The sequence below is a fragment of the Myotis nattereri genome (genome assembly GCF_964212035.1).
Source record: "Myotis nattereri genome assembly, chromosome: 3".
Classification (NCBI taxonomy): Eukaryota; Metazoa; Chordata; class Mammalia; order Chiroptera; family Vespertilionidae; genus Myotis; species Myotis nattereri.
The window spans coordinates 207602916-207622096 of record NC_138077.1 but is presented as its reverse complement, the minus strand read 5'-3'; the positions used below and the strand labels follow the sequence as shown (position 1 = coordinate 207622096).

The 19181-nt window shown below is 37.8% G+C and overlaps 1 protein-coding gene across 1 annotated transcript in view; it reads left to right on the top strand.

Moving 5' to 3' along the window:
* Nucleotides 1–19181, top strand: part of SPEN (spen family transcriptional repressor) — an 89050-nt gene that overhangs the window by 21616 nt on the left and 48253 nt on the right. The window contains exons 2-3 of the mRNA XM_081086480.1: nucleotides 1755–2075; nucleotides 5154–5621. Coding sequence (XP_080942606.1) covers nucleotides 1755–2075; nucleotides 5154–5621 — 789 coding nt within the window. The remainder of the gene's footprint in view (nucleotides 1–1754; nucleotides 2076–5153; nucleotides 5622–19181) is intronic.

Genomic DNA, 19181 nt, shown 5'->3' with positions numbered 1-19181 from the left:
TTCATTTATACCAAATAATTTTGTTCCTTCTAGTTCAGTTGCCTTTTGAAACTGGATTTGATGATTGTATTTTCCCTATGAGAGGAAATAATTTAAACTATACTAGAAGATATAAAAAGAAAAGTTCTGCTTTCTGATAATGTTGTCAGCTTTTTCAGAGGAAGTGTAAAATCATGCTCTTCAGTTGTCCAGGAATAAGCATTCTGCACTTAATAGTGCTATACCTGCCAGATTGGCGTGGCTCAGTGGTTGAGTGTCAACCTATGAACCAGGAGGTAACAGTTCAATTCCAGGTCTCGGCACATGGAATTGCGGGCTCAGTCCCCAGTCAGAGTTGTGCAGGAGGCAGCCGATCAGTGATTTTCTTTCATCATTGGTGTTTCTGTCTGTCTGTCTCTCTCCTTTCTCTCTGAAATCAATAAAAATATATTTAAAAGATAATAAAAGTGTTGTACCTGCCTTTCTAAAAGGCCAAATTGCAAGTACATAAAATATAATTCACTCTTGAAATTTGTAGAATTTTCATGAATTTTTTATTCCAAATAATTATATTTCTTTCAGAACATATATGCTTCAAAATATAAAAGGTGCCCTAAAATTTTTCTTTACACACATAGTAAAAAGTTTTTGGCAATAAGAATGAGAACATACGGTTAATCCAAAGATTTTCTTAGACTTATTAACTTATATGAAATAATTATACCTAAATTATAAATCTTAGCAGTTTGCTTTTAACCCTTTGGAAAAGAAAATTAAATAGCAAAAAACTATGTTAACAGAATTAGATTGTCATTTGTAAATAGACATAAAATATTTGGGTTATTTTGCCTTTAAGTAAGGAATATTTGAAATCACCTCACTTTTCAGTAAGATCATTTTAACTTAATGAATTAAGTTAAAATGAAATCTGTAGAATAACTATTTTTAGTTACAGGTTGGCTTTTTTTGTTTGTTTGTTGTTAATCCTCACCCAGGGGATGTTTTTCCATTGATTTTTAGGGAGAGTGGAAGAGAGAGGGAAAGACGGAGTGAAATATTGACGTGAGAGAAACACATCGATTGGTTGCCTCCTGCACGCCCTGGGAGGAGCCTGCAACCGGGGTACATGCCCTTGACCAGAATCGAACCCCCGGACCCTTTGGTCCCCAGGCCAACAAACCGGCGAGGGCTACAGTTTTTAATAAAAATCTTCTAAGGTTTCTAAGTTACTTTGGTCAATGTTAGGTCCAATATCCCTTTGTAGAATGTACAACTTCCTAAAAACTTCTGAGAGATATGTTTCAGTTAACTGTTCTAGAAAGGTAAAAGGTAGTTTAGTAAATACTATATTTAAGGAGTGAGACTAATAAAATAATGTGGTAAAAACATTTCGAAATATTTTCCCCAAGAAAGAAAAATGTGAGTGTAAAAGCCATTTAAAAAGTCACTTTGGTCCGGCTGGTGTGGCTCAGTGGTTGAGCATCGACCCATGAACCAGGATATCAAAGTTCGATTCTCAGTCAGGTCTGGGCACATGCCCGGGTTGTGGGCTTGATCCCCAGTGGGGCACGCAGGAAGCAGCTGATCAATGATTCTCTCATCATTGATGTTTCTCTTTCAACTTCCTCTCTCTGAAATTAAAAAAAAAAGTCACTTTGTAACCCCTCTTCCATACATACATAATATAAATTTTCTAAAAGTAAGAAACAAATTAAAAAACCCATTTTTGGAAAATTATTGATGTGCAACAATAATGTTGTTTATTTTTTTTCTAGATATGGCCGCGTGGAAAGTGTCAAAATTCTCCCTAAGAGGGGATCTGAAGGAGGAGTGGCTGCCTTTGTGGATTTTGTGGACATCAAAAGTGCACAGAAAGCTCACAACTCGGTCAACAAAATGGGAGATAGAGACCTACGCACGGATTATAATGAACCAGGCACCATTCCAAGTGCTGCTCGGGGATTGGATGATACAGTTTCCATAACATCTCGTAGTAGAGAGGTTTCTGGGTTCAGAGGAGGTGGTGGAGGGCCTGCTTATGGCCCTCCACCATCACTTCATGCACGAGAAGGACGTTATGAGCGGAGACTTGATGGGTAAGTTCCAAGGTTTCTCTAGGCAGGTATTTTGTATTTGATATGGTGAGAAACAGAAACTCATATTTAGGGGCCCCAGATGGATTTAAAGTTTTGGGCATTTTCAATGTTTCCTATTTTGGGTTGGAAACGGAAGTAATTTCTATCCCAGTGGCTGGTATTATGGAATCGTAGAGGATATTTCCTGCAGCTGGTTGGATATCTACTCCTGAGATATGAAGTGGTGGAAGATTTTATATGGCAGCATTTTTGGAGTTACCTGTCTTCTAGATTTAATTATTTCTTCTCTTGGATGATGATAAGGCCTTCCTTGGATATATTCCTTTTACCTGACGGAGCTGTTTGGCTACAGATTTTGTGGTTATACTATATGGAATATTTCTGGAATATTAGAGCCTACAGATTCTTTTAGAAGTTAATATCTGCTTCTCAATTTTCACTACATAAAGTGTACGAATGAATTGGATTGTCATCAGAAAACCTAGCACATCATAATGATTCAACCCCTTGGATTCTACAAACAATACTTTAACCTGGAAATGTGTAACTTGGAGGAAGAAGAATGAAGGCAATGTTTGATTTTCCTATTTTGGATCTACACAATTTCCATGTTGGAATTATACTCCTGGATGGAATGGGGCAAGTTGAGATGATGGACCTTCTTAAATCCTGGAATATAGCCATTGTTTCCTAATTTCTGGAGTCTATGGGATGTCATGCAGTCAAAATTCCATTAGCCCAGGAGAAGAGGATTACTATCTCCTTTCTGAAGCAAGTTGCTGCCCAATTAAAGGTACTTTAGTTTGAACACATGGTGATGATCACTTGTGGATACTGCAATCAAAATTGATGGTGCTGGATGGCTACAAAGGTGAACTATTGGCAAGCAACTCTGCCTTCCTCATTTGGTGGAATCATTTCCTCTTCTGTCAGCTGCCTGATTCATACATAGGGCTGGACATTTTTATGAATGTGGATCAATTTATAATTGTCTACTATCTCAAGAAAGAAGTCTGGGGGTTTGAGAGTTACAGTTTGTCTGGGACAACTTGCTTCCAGTGGAATTATTTTATCTGATCACTAAGATTTTTTTTTTCCTTGTGGTTCATCTAAATATCATTTGACACCCTTGCCCATTAAGAAGGTGGATTACCCCCGTAAGAGGGGCCAAAATTGGGGAAGTTATGTTCACAATTCTCTCCCTAGATTTAATTGGGATTATAGGTCGTGTTTCCACACTTGGAAAAGGTTGGTATGTCCTGACCTGTGTATATTAGCCCCTCTCCTAACCCAAGTCAAACTCTCTCTTTTCCCCCCACTAACTCTAGAAGTATTTAGTACTAATAGATGAATTAAAGAATAGCTATTAGATTTCAGCTCTGCTAGCTCTTGTGCCTGCCTTCTGTATCTTCCTAATGGATAAGAACTTTGCACAGTTATAAACTATCAGCTGTAGTAGTAATTCTCCTAGAACTATTGCTTATTATATAATTAATAACAGCTCTCACTGATTAATATTTGATAGGGTACTAATAGAATTATTTATTAAACTTTCTCTTAAGTCTGAAAGGAAACTCTCTTGTTTGTTAGACATTGAAATATCTATTCAAGTTCCAGAAATGTAGTGAATTAATTAAAAAGGAAAAAATCATTTAAGTAGGAAAGATATTATTATTGAATTTTTTGTCATGCCAGTTGCTTTTCATATGGCTGCAAAAAACAAACGCAGCATAGGAAGGTATATTTGTTACTAAGTGAAATGGTGGATGAGATGAAGATTAGTGGAGGAATTTGGAATGTAGGCATGTAGTGGGGACATAGTATTGTAAGATTTTTGCCAGATATTCTTCATTTGAGAGATTCTAATTCTTCTACATTTTTCATGATTCCTAATCTCTTTTGATAGAAGGTAGTTCCAAATATAACATTGAGAAGAAACTCAGTCTTAAGTTGAAATTCAAGTGAAATGGTCTTTTTAGAGACTCAGGAAATGAGTTCTGGTTTCCTACCAAAGTAGAGAATATAATATTTCTTTATAGAATTAGACTTAGTTTTAAGTACTAACACTTAATTGCATGTGTGTATGTACATGCAACAATTTTTGCACTCTTAGGTTGACAGATATGTCCTACAGAAAAATTTTTTTTAAGTTAAACCATTGCTATAAGTAACCTTAGAGACTCTTAAAATTCCAAAAGTTGCCGAATTTCGTCATAGGCAAATTGAGTATAGCTAAAACCTAAGTGAACATATTTCCTGTAACCATTAAGTACTTATATTAACAAATTGAATCGTGGAATAGACGTTTTAAAAATTATGTGGAATTTGATAGCACAAGGAGGTAAAATAACCTTTATTCTTTAATTAATTAAATTTACCATAGAATAGTATGTGGCAATCCAATATTTTAATATCCTAAGTATTTCTTTTTAAGATTCCACTTTTATTATTAAATGTGATTGGGCACAGCAGTTTGCATAATCTTGTAATTTTTATAATTACCTAAGAAGTCGAAAGTTAATGAGAAAAAGTTATAGTTGAAGTTTTTTCTGGACTTCTTTGAGAATGCCCTCCTACAGCTGGGACATACATCACAATAGGGCTTTCATGACTGTGTTAAAAATGTGTCATGGAAATTTTGCCTAAAAAACATTTACATAGTAAATAAAAGTTTGGTATATATTTTAATGAGATGAAAGTATAGAAAACTTTCATATTAAAATGACAGTTTCTTCTTGTTCCATTAAACTTAAAATGAAAAGGAGATAGCATATGTCTATTTCTATATATAAACCAGAAAATCCCTAATAAAAAGAGTAACTGACTTGCAGAACACTAGTCATGAAAGCCCAATCAATATACAATTAAAACAATGATTACTCAGCTGTGCAAATAAGTTTTGGAGTCAAGTAAAATGTTAAGCTTGTTAGTATTTGTTTAATAAGTAGGTTAATGGTGTTTAGAAAATGATCAGTTGTAAAGACAGACAGTGCTGAAGTGAATGTTTGCATGATTTATTTTTAGTTTTGTTTGTCCCTTTCTGATTCATTAAATATTTTTCCCCTTCCTAAAATGCAGGGCTTCAGATAACAGGGAGCGTGCTTATGAACATAGTGCCTATGGACACCATGAACGGGGGACGGGAGGATTTGATCGGACAAGACATTACGATCAGGATTACTATAGAGATCCTCGCGAACGGACTTTACAACATGGGCTCTATTATTCTTCTCGGAGTCGAAGTCCAAACCGTTTTGATGCTCATGACCCCCGATATGAACCTAGGGCTCGGGAGCAGTTTACGCTGCCCAGTGTGGTACACAGGGATATCTACAGGGATGATATTACCCGGGAGGTACGAGGCAGAAGGCCTGAGCGGAATTACCAGCACAGCAGGAGTCGGTCACCGCATTCATCCCAATCTAGAAATCAGTCTCCTCAGAGGCTGGCTAGCAGACTCACAAGGTCCCCTAGCGGCAGCGGCTCTAGGAGTAGATCCTCCAGTAGTGATTCAATCAGCAGCAGCAGTAGTACCAGCAGTGACAGGTAGGTTAATAGCCTTTTGTTATAACAGTCGAGCTGTTGAGTAAATTGTCATAAATTCTCGATCAATGGTAATGATTTTTAGAATAATAATTAATATTTTTAAAAGAGAGTAATCTTGAATCATGTATAGAATGAGTGAAGAAACTGATGCACCCGAAGCTAAGTGATGATTTGCAAATACCATTTCCTCCTCCAGATGCTCAATATTAAAACTGCCAAAAAGGAAGAAAAGTGGCAAGTTTAGCTGTGTGAAGCAGATCTGGTGCCACTGAAAATTATTTTAAGTTTTTAATTTCCTAGGTATATAATATTAACCTACTTCTGTTATTCTGGTTCAAAATTTGTAAAAAACTATTTTGTTAAAGGTGTATTGGTGAAGTATTATGGTTGACATTTGTTATCAATGACTAAATCAATTTTAGAATACATTTTAACTAATTTTAACATAGGGAGGTAGCCAATTTATAAATGCAAGTAGAAAAGCTTTCTTTAAATGCAGGTTGTAACTTGGCTGTTCACTAAGCTGACTTCATTAGTTGGAAGTTTTTTTTACAAAGGCATTTTATTTTAAAGATGAAAATAATATAGGTAGTCTTAACAGGAAATAGCTTAGAAGTTAGGTATTCGGGTTTTAAAAACACAGGTCTGGGTAGACAGTATAGTTTGCTACTTTCATAATCTTGGACAAATTATTTAAGCTGTCTAGGCCTTAGCTTTCTCATCTTTTAAAAGACCATGCTTTATAAAGTTACTGTGAAGATGAAAATGAAAAAAGAAAGTATGTAAAATGCTTAGCTTGATACCCATACGTGTTAGACACTGTCTTTAATAATTGCTAGCTATTATTATTACTACTTCAAATGTTGAAAGTCTTTGAGCATTTCCCATTTCTAGTTATTGTTATTTAACCCGTTAATCCTAGATATCCTAGTTTTAAATTTAGATGGTGTGTATTTTATATTGATTTTAAAAATTGTATTTATCTTTATTGTTGATGGTATTACAGATGTCCTCCATTGCCCCCCTCCACTGGGTTCCCACCGCACCCCAGGCCTGCACACTACTATCTGTGTCCATGGATTATGCATATAAATTCTTTCGTTATTTTCTGCCCACCTCCCACCCCTCTTCCCTTTGTGAACCCCCAGTCTGTGCCATGCTTTGATGGTGTGCATTTTAAATTTACAGGATACAGATTATTTGACCCGATTAAATGTTCAGATTAATTATTTTTCTTTTAGTATTGCTTGCTTAGAATTAATTTAAGGAAAGTAAATGCCCAGCCAGCCGGTATGGATCAGTGGTTGAATGTTAACCTATGAACCTGGTGGTCATGGTTCGATTCCTGGTTAGGGCAGGGCTCGATCTCTAGTGGGGTGGGGGTGGGGGCGTACTGGGGGCAGCCGATCCATGATTCTCATCATTGATGTTTCTATCTCTCCCTTTTCCTTGTATCTCTGGAAAAAAAAAGGTAAATGATCATGTAATTGATGAATGCCTCCTTTTAGGCCTCCTAAATGTTCTAATTCAAAATAATAAATGAAAACATTTTATACATTTATCTATAGCTAATTAAAGCATTTTTGAAGATACAGCATATTACAATGAAACATGCTCTTAGTTTATGAAATCAGGAGAGTTAGATTCTGGCTCTAGCTTTGTAGCTCTGTGACATGGATAAGAATCCTCAACTTCTTTTCGATTTCATTTGGTGTATTATCAAGATAAATGATTGACAAGCTTCTTTTGAGCTCTATAAACTGATTATAAAATCTTACTATGCCTCATTTTCTCCTACCTAGAATTGTCTAAGACACTTAAGTTTTAGTTATTTTTCCCAAACCTATCTCATTAAAGGGATGCCACTGCATTCCATTGGGTGAAATTTATTGAAAAGCCCACATATTATGGAGGTATTGAAGTTAGAGGAGAAACATTATACACAAGGCATTGTACTTGGGTGGGGAAGTTACAGTGTTTTGGGATTTGGCCCTTAGCATTGTAGGCTCAAAAGTTTGAACCCACAGGTGATATGATGAATTTGACATGTCCTGTTTACATAATCAAAAGAATAGTTATATACCTCTTAATATTTATAGTCAGAAAGATAACTGCCACAAAGGCAAAGGCAGGATGAGCTTAGAAAATCTACATGGGGACTAAAGAACTAAATTAAAATAAAGGATATTTCCTCTTCTGTCAGTTGCCTGAATCATACTTAGGTCTGGAAATTTTTCTGATTTAGGGCTATGAAAGATGTGTAGGATTTTAGCAAAAAGAAAAAGGAGTTTTAGGCTAGACATCGGAACATTGTGGGTGGAAGGAGCTACTTGAAGAGATACAAGTGGGTGGAAGAATGTTTTGAGAATAGCAGATAATTTAGAATGACTTAACCACACTAATGATTTTGTGTTTTATTCTTTATGCAGAGATGAACTGTTGAGGGATTTTGAGAAGGGAGGTGGCTAGTTGAGATCTGTGCTTTAGAAAAGGTATCTGGCCCAATTGGCGTGACTCAGTGGTTGAGCGTTGCGACCTATGAATCAGGAGGTCACAATTCGATTCCCTGTCAGGGCACATGTTGGGTTGTGGGCTCGATCCCGACGAAGTCCATCAATGATTCTCTCTCATCATTGGTGTTTCTGTCTCTCTTTCCCTCTCCTGTCCTCTCTGAAATCAATGAAAAATATATTTTAAAAAGTCAGAAAAAAAAAAGGGCATAGAATAGAAAAACAGAGATTCTGATTAGGAGGCTATTTTAGTTCTTGGAGAAGGAAGACTTGGACTGTGAGAGTGTCTGACTAGGGGTAAGTGGGAGAAACATTGTATTAAGAATCTGATGATGTTGCCGAAACCGGTTTGGCTCAGTGGATAGAGCATTGGCCTGAGGACTGAAAGGTCCTGGGTTCGATTCCGGTCAAGGGCATGTACCTGGGTTGCGAGCATTTCCCCAGTGGGGGATGTGCAGGAGGCAGCTGATCGATGTTTCTCTCTCATCGATGTTTCTAACTCTCTATCTCTCTCCCTTCCTCTCTGCAAAAAATCAATAAAATATATTAAAAAAAAAAAAAGAATCTGATGATGTTGATTTATGAAAACCAGAATGAACTTTAATGATGGGCGTTTCAATACTACCCTGTAACAACAGGACCAGGTCTTGGCACACTGCAGAGCTAGTATATTGTCTTTTTCAGAGTACATGTTCAACAAATAGTTGAAATACTGAGATACAATTCTTAGTTAATACAAGGGATAAAGTAGAATTGATATAAATAGCTAAAAGATTTGGTCATGATATTGTGATTAAAACAAGTGCATAGAAATGTTCTTTGGCATTCAGAGCATATCCGTTATCCCTGGGGTCAGCCTCCCTTTTATCAAGATGTCCTCTTTTCCTCTATAATTATATTGACTTCAAAGTATATTTTGAGATGTCACGTAGATTCAGAATGTTCAATATCCTGTTGGAAGTAATAAGTTCCTTTTATAATCTGTAAAACCTTGTGATTGTGAAGCTGTGACATTCTCTAAGTCCTTTAAAACTGTTTAAAATTGTCTTGGCTGGTGCATTCAGTAGTTAGAGCATTGACCCCCACACTGAAGGTTCATGGTTCGATTCCCAATCAAGGGCACATACTTGGGTTTCGGGTTCACTCCCTGTCCCCAGATTGGGACTCGTGCGCGAGGCAGCCAGTCTATGTGTCTCTCTCACTTCGATGTTTCTCTCTCTTGCTCTCTCTCTCTTCCCCTCTCTCCCCCTTCCTCCCTTTCACTCTTTCAGAAAAGCAATGGAAAAAATAATCTTCAGGTCAGGATTAACAAGGAAAAATAGTTTAAAACTAACATTTTATAGTAGACAAAATATAGTTTGCTTTTATCTATAGAAACAAGTTTCTATTCTGTCTGCAAGACTGACTAGGAAATTAATCACTCTCTGACCCCCTTAATTGTTACAGCTTTGGTCAATAGAATCCTAGCAGTGCATTTTTTTCTTTTTTCTAATATGTTTTTAGTGATTTCAGAGAGAGGAAGATAGAGGGATAGAGAGATAGAAACATCAACGATGAGAGAGAATCCTCGATCAGCTGCTACCACCCCCTCCCCCTTGCATGTCCCCCACAGAAGATTGAGCCCACAACCCGGTCATGTGCCCTGACTGGGAATCAAACTCCAGGTTCATTGGTCGAATACTGGGCTGGCCTAGCGATGCATTTCAAATGAGTAAACATGGGATTAATGGCAGTCTAGTTTCGAAGTCCTTGTACACCTGCTATCTTTGCAAAACTATTCATGGTATTTGATGAGAACTGGTGCTTCATGAACTTTCTTGTGTACAGTCCTGTGTTGCTATATGTTTCTTTCTTTCTCTGTCATGGTTATTTAGGGAGTCACTTTCCTTTCAGCAGAAAAATTTAAATACATAAATTTCACAAAAGCATTTATTTGAAAAGCCCTTGATTGAAGTTTGAATGTACTTTATTTCTGTAGTTTTCTATCATTGGATCCCCCCCCCCCCATTATGTTGTAAGACTTTAATAAGCCAAAAAAATTGGATGGAGGTTGTAGAGGGCATAGAGGGGATAAAAGGTGATAGAAATTTATAAACTTTTGTAATATCTCAAAGTAAAAATTTTTAAAAAATATGTTTTTATTGATTTCAGAGCAGAAAGGAGAGGGGGAGAAAGAAACATCAGAGTTGAGAGAATCATTGATTGGCTGCCTCCTGCACGCCCCCTACTGGGGATTGAGCCCGCAACCCAGGCATGTGCCCTTGACCGGAATTGAACCTGGGACCCTTCAGTCCGCAGGCCAACACTCTATCCACTGAGCCAAACCAGCTAGGGCTCAAAAGTAAAATTTTTTAATGAGTTGAGAGAGAGGTGGGGGGTGGGCATTGACTTGTTATTCCACCAATCCATGCACTCTGTGGTTGTTTCTTGTATGTGTCCTGACTGGGGATCGAATCAGCAACCATGGTGTATCAGGACAATGCTATAACCAACTGAGCTACCTGGTCAGGGCTCAAAGTACTTTAGACTGAGCTTTGTTTCCTAGTTGTTTACTTTGGTCACAGCCAAAGATGATTGGCTGTCTTAGAGTCTGAACTTGGATGGGGGGAAAATTATATCTTTTCCCTAACCTATAACTGAAATTAAGCATTGCCTCTCATTGTGAAAGTGGGCAACACAAAACAGCAGTATTAACAGTGTGAGTTACTTTGTTACCAGAAACCACAGGTAATTTATTATTGTTGCAGATATCTCAAAATTGGGATTATATTAATCTTTACTGGGATATTGTTATTAAACTCAGTGGCAGGTGTTTTTATTTAATATTAATAAAGACATTATATCACACAATTTAAATATTTTAATGTGTCAGTATAATTGGTTTCCTTTTATTCCTATTTATTTTACTTTATGCTTTTAGAAACATTATTCTGAAAAGTGGTCCAGAAACTTTGCCAGATTGTTGAAAAGGATTTTTGGCACCTGAGTAGCTGCAGTTAGCCCTTGATTCTACACCCTATAAAGGTTTCACCTAATGATGGGGGAGAGGGGTTTGAATAAAAGGATAATAGGAAAGAGTTGAGAGTTGGATGAGCCCAACCTTTTCTTGCTCCATCTCCTTCCTCTCAATAGATTACTTCCCTAAATCTCTTTTTAGGTAAAAGTTCACTTTTGAGTTTACATTTAGCCAGCCATTTAACAAATACCACTGTTTTTGTGCACCAAATTTATGGAATAAGATAACAGGTTGTGCCCTGGCTGATGTTGCCTAGTGGTTAGAACAGTGTCCCGGGCATGGAAAAGTCTTGAGTTCGATTCCTGGTCAAGGGCATGCACCTGGGTTGCAGGTCAATCCCCAGCCTGGATTGGGGTCGGTGTGGGAGGCAACCAATTGATGTCTCTCTCTCACACCGATGTGTCTCCCTCCTTCCCTCCCTTCCTTCCACCCTCACTCTCTCCCTCCCTCTCTTAAAAAACAAAAACAATGGCCTGGCTGGTGTGGTTCAGTGGTTAAGCATCGGCCCATGAACCAGGAGGTCATGGTTCGATTCTCAGTCAGGGCACATGTCTGGGTTGTGGGCTTGATTTCCAGTGGTGGGTGTGCAGGAGGCAGCCGATCAGTGATCCTCATCATTGATGTTTCTATCTCGCCCTCTCCCTTCCTCTCTAAAATCAATAAAAAAAATTAAAAAAAAATTGGAATAAGATTATTTAAATAATGTATTTGAGGAAATTTTCTTTGTATAGTTGTTACATTATTAGAATTTTTTTTGAATTGTCATAAGTTGGAAGATACACAAGGAAGAAAATGGAATCAGTATGGGAAAGAGACACAAAGTCAATTCTGAAAACTGGAATATGAAGTAGACTTTGTGGTGTTTGTTTACAGGAACAATGAAACATATAGAACTTTGAGCAATTAGACTTTTCAACTCTGATGCTATATTAAGATATGTCACGCTTTATGCCCCTTCCCTTGTCCAATGTTAGTTTTGCATTAGAATAATTCATTTTTTATTGATAGGGAAATGAAAAAATATTTCTTATTGTTGGTATTATTATTTTATATGTATATGTGTACATATATAATTGATTTCAGAGAGGAAGTGAGAGGGAGAGAGATAGAAACATCAATGATGAGAAAGAATCATTGATCAGCTGCCTCCTGCTAAAGTATTAGCACTAGAGTTCCTAATCTAATAAGCATTTTTTTATTCTTTTATTTATTTTAAATAAGCATTTAAAAAAATAAAGACTAATTCTCCTAATCATTTGTGAACAATCTAGATGGTATAGATTATAGTTTCTTAGAGGGGGAATTTTATTAAAATGTTCTTTGTGATTTGATGAGGAACTTTTGCAATTTGTTTATTTTGGTTATGAGAATTCCCTTTAGGTTCATGTAGGAAAATTGCTGTCATCTTGTAGCCTTGTGAGAGAATATGATGAGGCTGAAAAGGTGAGAAGGAAACCGCTGGGAATGGTGCTATTGCGTGTATCAAAGTGATATTGACAGTATACCTTTTTCTCTCTTATTTTATAAGTATGCTTATTTAGAACATTGATTAAAGAAAGAATGCTCATTTTATATTTATTTATTTAAAAAATATTTTTATTGATTTCAGAGAGGAGGGGAAAGGGAGCGAGAGATTGAAACATTGGGGGAGAGAGAATCATTGATTGGCTGCCTCCTGCACGCCCTCGACTGGGGATTGAGCCCAGAACCCGATCATGTGCCCTTGACCAGAATTGAACCTGGGACCCTTCAATCTGCAAGCTGATGCTCTATCCACTGAGCCAAACAGGCTAGGGCAGAATGCTCATTTTAACTGGCTATACAATTTCCTATGACAGTGTCAGATATGGCAGTAGTTTAAATACATATGTGAAGTAAAAGTTTCTTACAATGTTAAAGTAATTAATAAAGGGTTTTTGATGATTATTAACAATGTTTAATCATAAAAACATTCATCTGAATTTTTATCACCTACAGTGATCTTATCTATAGTAATGAATAGGCAGATAATTTCTGCATTCAGTTGGAGATAAAAATTTTGTTGCACTATGCTTCTTTATTCTCAGGTATATTTTGTGGGGACAAAATGGTTTGTATTCTTTTTTTATTTTTAATCAGAAGAAAGTCTGATAACATAACACCTTTAGTATCAGGACAAAAATTTGTAAGTGATATTAAACCATATTTAGGGAATTGGTGATTAGAAACCATGTTTTCTTTTTCCTCCCTCCTGGCTGTTCTGTTTGTAGCTGTATAGGATTGAAATGAGAGTCTAAATTAATTATATTGGTTTTATTACATAATTCCAATCTTTGTCTTCTTTGCTACTCTGTTTATACCTGTCATTTGATTTCGGGGGATAACAAGAAGTTTTGGGAGCATTCAGGACTTTTAAGGAGGAACAGTAAAGGTTTATCTAAGCCTTAAAGAAGCCAAAGTTAAGGACAATAAATTTTCTTAGGGATTTTTTTAAGTCTTTTGCCCCTTATTTTCATTTAAAAGGGAAATATATGTACTCTTTATTTATTTTTAAAATATATTTCCATTGATTTCAGAGAGGAAGCGAGAGAGAAGGAGAGATAGAAATATCAATGGTGAGAGAGAATCATTGATTGGCTGCTTCCTGCACGTCCCCCACTGAGGATCGAGCCCACAACCTGGGCATGTGCCCTTGTCCGGAATCAAACCCAGGACCCTTCAGTGGCCGACGCTCTTATCTACTGAGCCAAACCGGTTAGGGCCGTACTCTTATTTTCAACCTAAGTAAAACACCATTTGTTGGTTTAAATAGCTAATTTATTATTTTCATTTTACAACCATACTTTGCGTGTTTTATTAAAATTTTGTCCTGTCTCATTTTTACCTTTTTGGATAGTTGAAATTATGCTGAAAATCACTATTATGAATAAAATGTATTAATTGTCCTGGACCTTTCTGGCTACTACTTGAAATTTTAAAAAAAAATTTTTTTATTAGCCCTGGCTGGTTTGGTTCAGTGGATAGAGTGTTGGCCTGCAGACTGAAGGGTCCCGGGTTCGATTCCAGTCAAGGGCACATGCCCGGGTTGTGGGCTTGATCCCCAGTGGGGGCCATGCAGGAGGCAGCCAATCAGTGATTCTCATCATTGATGTTTCTGTCTCTCTTTCCCTCTCCCTTCCTCTCTAAAGTCAATAAAAAATATGTTTAAAAAATATTTTTATTATTTCAGATAGGAAGGGAGAGAGAAACACCAATGATGAGAGAGAATCACTGATTGGCTATCTCCTATACATTCCACACAGGATCAAGCCTGCAACCCAGGCCTGTGCCCTGACCCAGATTTAAACTGTGACCTCCTGGTTCATAGACGGATGCTCAATCACTGAGCCAGGCAGGCTGAAATTTGCAACTTTTATTTGTGATGGAATTCAGTGAAAGCCAAGTAGTGATTTTATTGATTGAGTATTCTCTCTCCTTGAAATATTGGTATCTAAGTTTTTTAAAAAGTTACCTACTTGGAGGAAGAAGGGTTGGTGGAAAGAAGAGAAAAACAGGCATATTAGTGTGTCTGCAATCCTGAGAAAATGGTTAAATTTAAAATGCACATTAAGTTTACCTCCCTTTGAGTAGCTGCCTTATTAAATACCTATTACTGTCCCCCAAAATAAGCATTTGCTCATTCTCTTCTTAATGCAGATTAGTGCTGTTTAGAAGAATGGAATAACTATTTGACAGTGTGTGCTTTGGAGAAAAGTACACCAAATATAAAAAATATATATTTAAAAAATTTATTAATATGTTTTCCACCCTCATCAGTAGCAGGCAAATTGCAGAGATCACTTGCAGAGCCTACATCTTTGAAACACATTCCTTTCTCGGCTGCTGTATAGTTTGTTATTGGGCAATAAGCTACTAGCGTACTCAACCTATAGACAAGCCTTTTTGTTCTAAATATGGAAAATGGAAGTGTTTGCTTCTTTAAAAACATTTTTTTATCATTGATTTCATAGAGTAAGGGGGAGAGAGAGAGAGAGAAAGAAACATCAATGATAAGAGATAATCATTGATTGGCTGCCTCTTGTGCGTCCCCTACTGGGGATCGAGCCTGCAACCTGGGCATATGCCCTGACTGGGAATCGAAATGTAACCTTCTGGTTCATAGGTTGATACTCAACCACTTAGCCACATGGGTCTGGCTGAAGTGTTTGCTTCTAATTGCTCTGGTGGACTACACTTATATTATTGAGATCTATAAATAGATCAATTTCATTTATGGTTTTCATTTTGTCAAGTATAGGTGTAGGTGTTGTCAATATTAGGGTTATATGGAATAGGCAGTCATTTTTGGAAACAAGTGTTGGAGTCACCCATATTTACTCTTAAATTAGGAAGCCAGCTTTCATTTAAGATTCTCTACTGCTAGGGAGATGAGAACAAGGTAGACTTAGCTCTGAAAGCAAATGAGGAGAGTTTGTTGTGTGCTGCCTGGGCAGCCAGGGTGTCTAAATATTGTGGGGAAAGCTAGGAACTGCTCGTTTGTGACTCAACCAACCTAAACTGGAATCATCCAGTTTAAGTTGGCTGCTTGCCACTTTCCAGAGGCTTTCTTATTCTGCCAGAGTTCTGTTCTGGCTTCTGTGCTGTGACTGGGCAGCCTGCAGGGAGGAGCAGCTGGAATTAGCTGCCAGTTAATACAGGTTTGTTCCTAGGGAGGAGGCATTTCAGACACAGTAAGGAGCTGAAGACTAGAACGCTGGTGTGAATTCTCATTCTTCTCTTTTTTTTTTTTTTTTAAAGTGACTTTTAAAATATATATATATTATTGATTTTTTACAGAGAGGAAGGGAGAGGGAATAAGAGTTAGAAACATTGATGAGAGAGAAACATCAATTCAGCTGCCTCCTGCACACTCCCTGCTGGGGATGTGCCTGCAACCAAGATATATGCCCTTGTCCGGAATCGAACCTGGGACCCTTCAGTCCGCAGGCCGACGCTCTATCCGCTGAGCCAAACCAGTTAGGGCTCTCATTCTTTTCTTAAAATATTAAAAAAAAAAAATCCTCACCTGAGCATATTTTTCCATTGCTTTTAGATAGAGTAGGAAGGGGGGGGGGAGAAACATTGATGTGTGAGAGAGAGACATTGATTGGTTGGTTCCCCCATGTGCCTGGACCAGGCTGGGGATCAAATCTGAAACCCAGGTACATGCCCCTGACCGGGAAAGAAACCTGAGACCCTTTGGTGTGTGGGCTGACGCTCTAACAAATGAGCAACACTGGCCAGGGCAAATTCTCATTATTTTCAATACGTCTTTCCTTATTACTCACTTGCTTTAACTATAACTTTTAATCTTCTGCCTTTTAGTACCTAAGGCTTGAAGACCAGCTTTTGCCATACCACTGTTTGGGTACATCATGACAAGGTCTGCATTCGGTGATAAAGAATTGGACCAGAATGTTATTTTATTAGTTAATTACCAAAGTTCCCCAAGAACTTTGCTTTTAGTTAAGTCAGTCTAAAGTAAAGAATTCTCTCTTTCATACCCCTTTTCTTTCTTTATACATGGGTTTTGCTGGGTTTATTTGATTTGATTGACAAGTAGAAGAAATAAAAATAGAGTAAACTTGTGACCTGGTATCTTATGAATTTTAATTAATCTTTTTTTTTTTCTAAATAAAAAAATTGGACTGATTTTATTTTACTTTTTAAAATATATTTTTATTAATTTCAGAGAGGAAGGGAGAGGGAGAGAGAGATTGAAACATCAATGATGACAGAGAATCATTGATCGGCTGCCTCCTGCACATCCCCTACTAGGGATCGAGCCCGCAACTGGGGCATGTGCCCTTGACCGGAATCGAACCTGGGACCCTTCAGTCCTCAGGCCCATGCTCCATCCACTGAGCCAAACTGGCTAGGGTAATTTTGACTGTTTTCAGAGAGAGGAAGGGAGAGAAGAGAGAGAGAATCATCAATGAGAGAGATAAACGTAGATCTGTTGTCTCCCATACACACCCAGATTGGGATCGAACCCGAACGAAACCTGGCTATGTGACCTGCCCGGGAATCGAATCAGCCACATTTTGGTGTAGATGATGCTCCAACTAACTGAGCCACACTGGCCAAGGCTAATTTAATCTTGATGTAATTTTTCTAAACATTGCTTAAAAATTAACAAAAAGTAATTTAGATTAAAGCCTCAAGTAACAATTTTTAAAAAATATTTTTATTGATTTCAGAGAGAGAAAGAGAGAGGGAGAGATAGAAACATCGATGATAGAGAATCATTGATCAGCTGCCTCCTGCACGCCCCACACTGGGGATGGAGCCCACAACCCATGCATGTGCCCTGACTGGGAATCGAACCGTGACCTCCTGCTTCATAGGTCGATGCTCAACCACTGAGCCATGCCAGCTGGGCTTAAATAATAATTTTTAAAATTAAAAATACTATGCCAAAGAAAGCCCTAGCCAGTTTGGGTCAGTGGACAGAGCATCGGCCTGTGGACTGAAGGATCCGGGTTTGATTCTGGTCAAGGGCATGTGCCTCAGTTGCAGGCTCCTCTTCAGCCTGGGCCCTGGTCAGGGCTCATTCAGGAAGCAACCAATAGATGTGTTTCTCTCACATGGATATTTCTCTCTGTCTTTCCGCTCTCAAAAAATCAATGAAAAAATATCCTCGGGTGAGGATTAAAAAAAATAAAAAAAGGAAAGCCCTCACCAGTTTGGCTCAGTGGATAGGTGTTGGCCTACGGACTGAAGAGTCCCGGGTTCGATTCCGGTCAAGGGCACATATCCCAGTGAGGGGCATGCAGGAAGCAACCAATCAATGACTCTCTCTAATCATTGGTATTTCTCTCTCTCCCTGTCCTTTCCTCTCTGAAATCAATAAAAATCTTCTATATATATATAAAAGCTTAAGCGACCGGCCGGCCAACTGGCAGCTATGATGTGCACTGACCTCCAGGGGGCAGATGCTCAGCGCAGGAGATGCTGAGTGACAGCAGCTTTGCAGAGTGCCCTCTTGCACTCTGGGACCCCTCGGGGGATGTCAGACTGCTGTTTTGCCCCTATCTCCGAACCTTGCAGGCCAGGCCGAGGGACCCTACTGGTGCACGAATCCGTGCACTGGGCCTCTAGTATATTAGAAAAATAAAATAAAGAGAAAGAAATATTAAAGCTACAAATAAGAGTACATTTATTTTTTGTTTTTCTGGATGCCAGGGTTATATAAAAAATGTGAATTTCTGTAGCCTTGCTTATGTTTTAAATTTTTGGTATGAGATTGAAACCTCTGTTAGTATTTTTTACTTATGGTAAAAGTTTACTCAGCAGCTTGGGTGATGATGCTCTTCTCTTTTATCTTTTTTGGGTTGTTTTCACTTGGAGGCTTTCTGTGGGCATTCTCAGAAGCCATGGTATCATTTTCCCCTGAACAAGGAATCATCTATGCACAGAAATGAAGGAAAATGTGGTATTTTCACTTTATTTTATTTTTTAAAATATTTTAAAATTGATTTTTAGAGACGGAGGAGGGGAGAGAGAAACATCAATGATGAGAGAGCATCTCTGATTGTCTTCCTCCTGCACACCTCCACACTGGGGATCGATAGAAGTTTAAAATGTGTCTGGTAACATACAGTGGAATTCTGTTGTTGGAATTAGAATAAATAAGACACACATTTAATAGACACCTGCCTTCTAGACATGATTTTTATAACTAGTATGATTCTTTGAATGTTATTTTCAATTGTGAAGGGAGGGTCCGACTAGCCTGGTGAATGTTCTGTGTCATATGGTGGTTAGAACTATTTGGACTATAGCTTTGTGTTTGTTTCCTTTGGAAGAAACTGCAAAGGAGTTGTTTAAGCAGAAAGATTTTAGGTTGGAGTTTCTTAGTAATTTGAAGTCTTTCACAAATAAATAAACAAGTTCACTACATAGTAGATGGCTTTAGACTTCCTTGTAGGGAGTTTGTTGTCCTTATAACCTTTTGGGTCTGGCACTTCCTTAATAGAGAGTTCAGAAGTGGAAAATAGCAAACTTTTTAAAAAC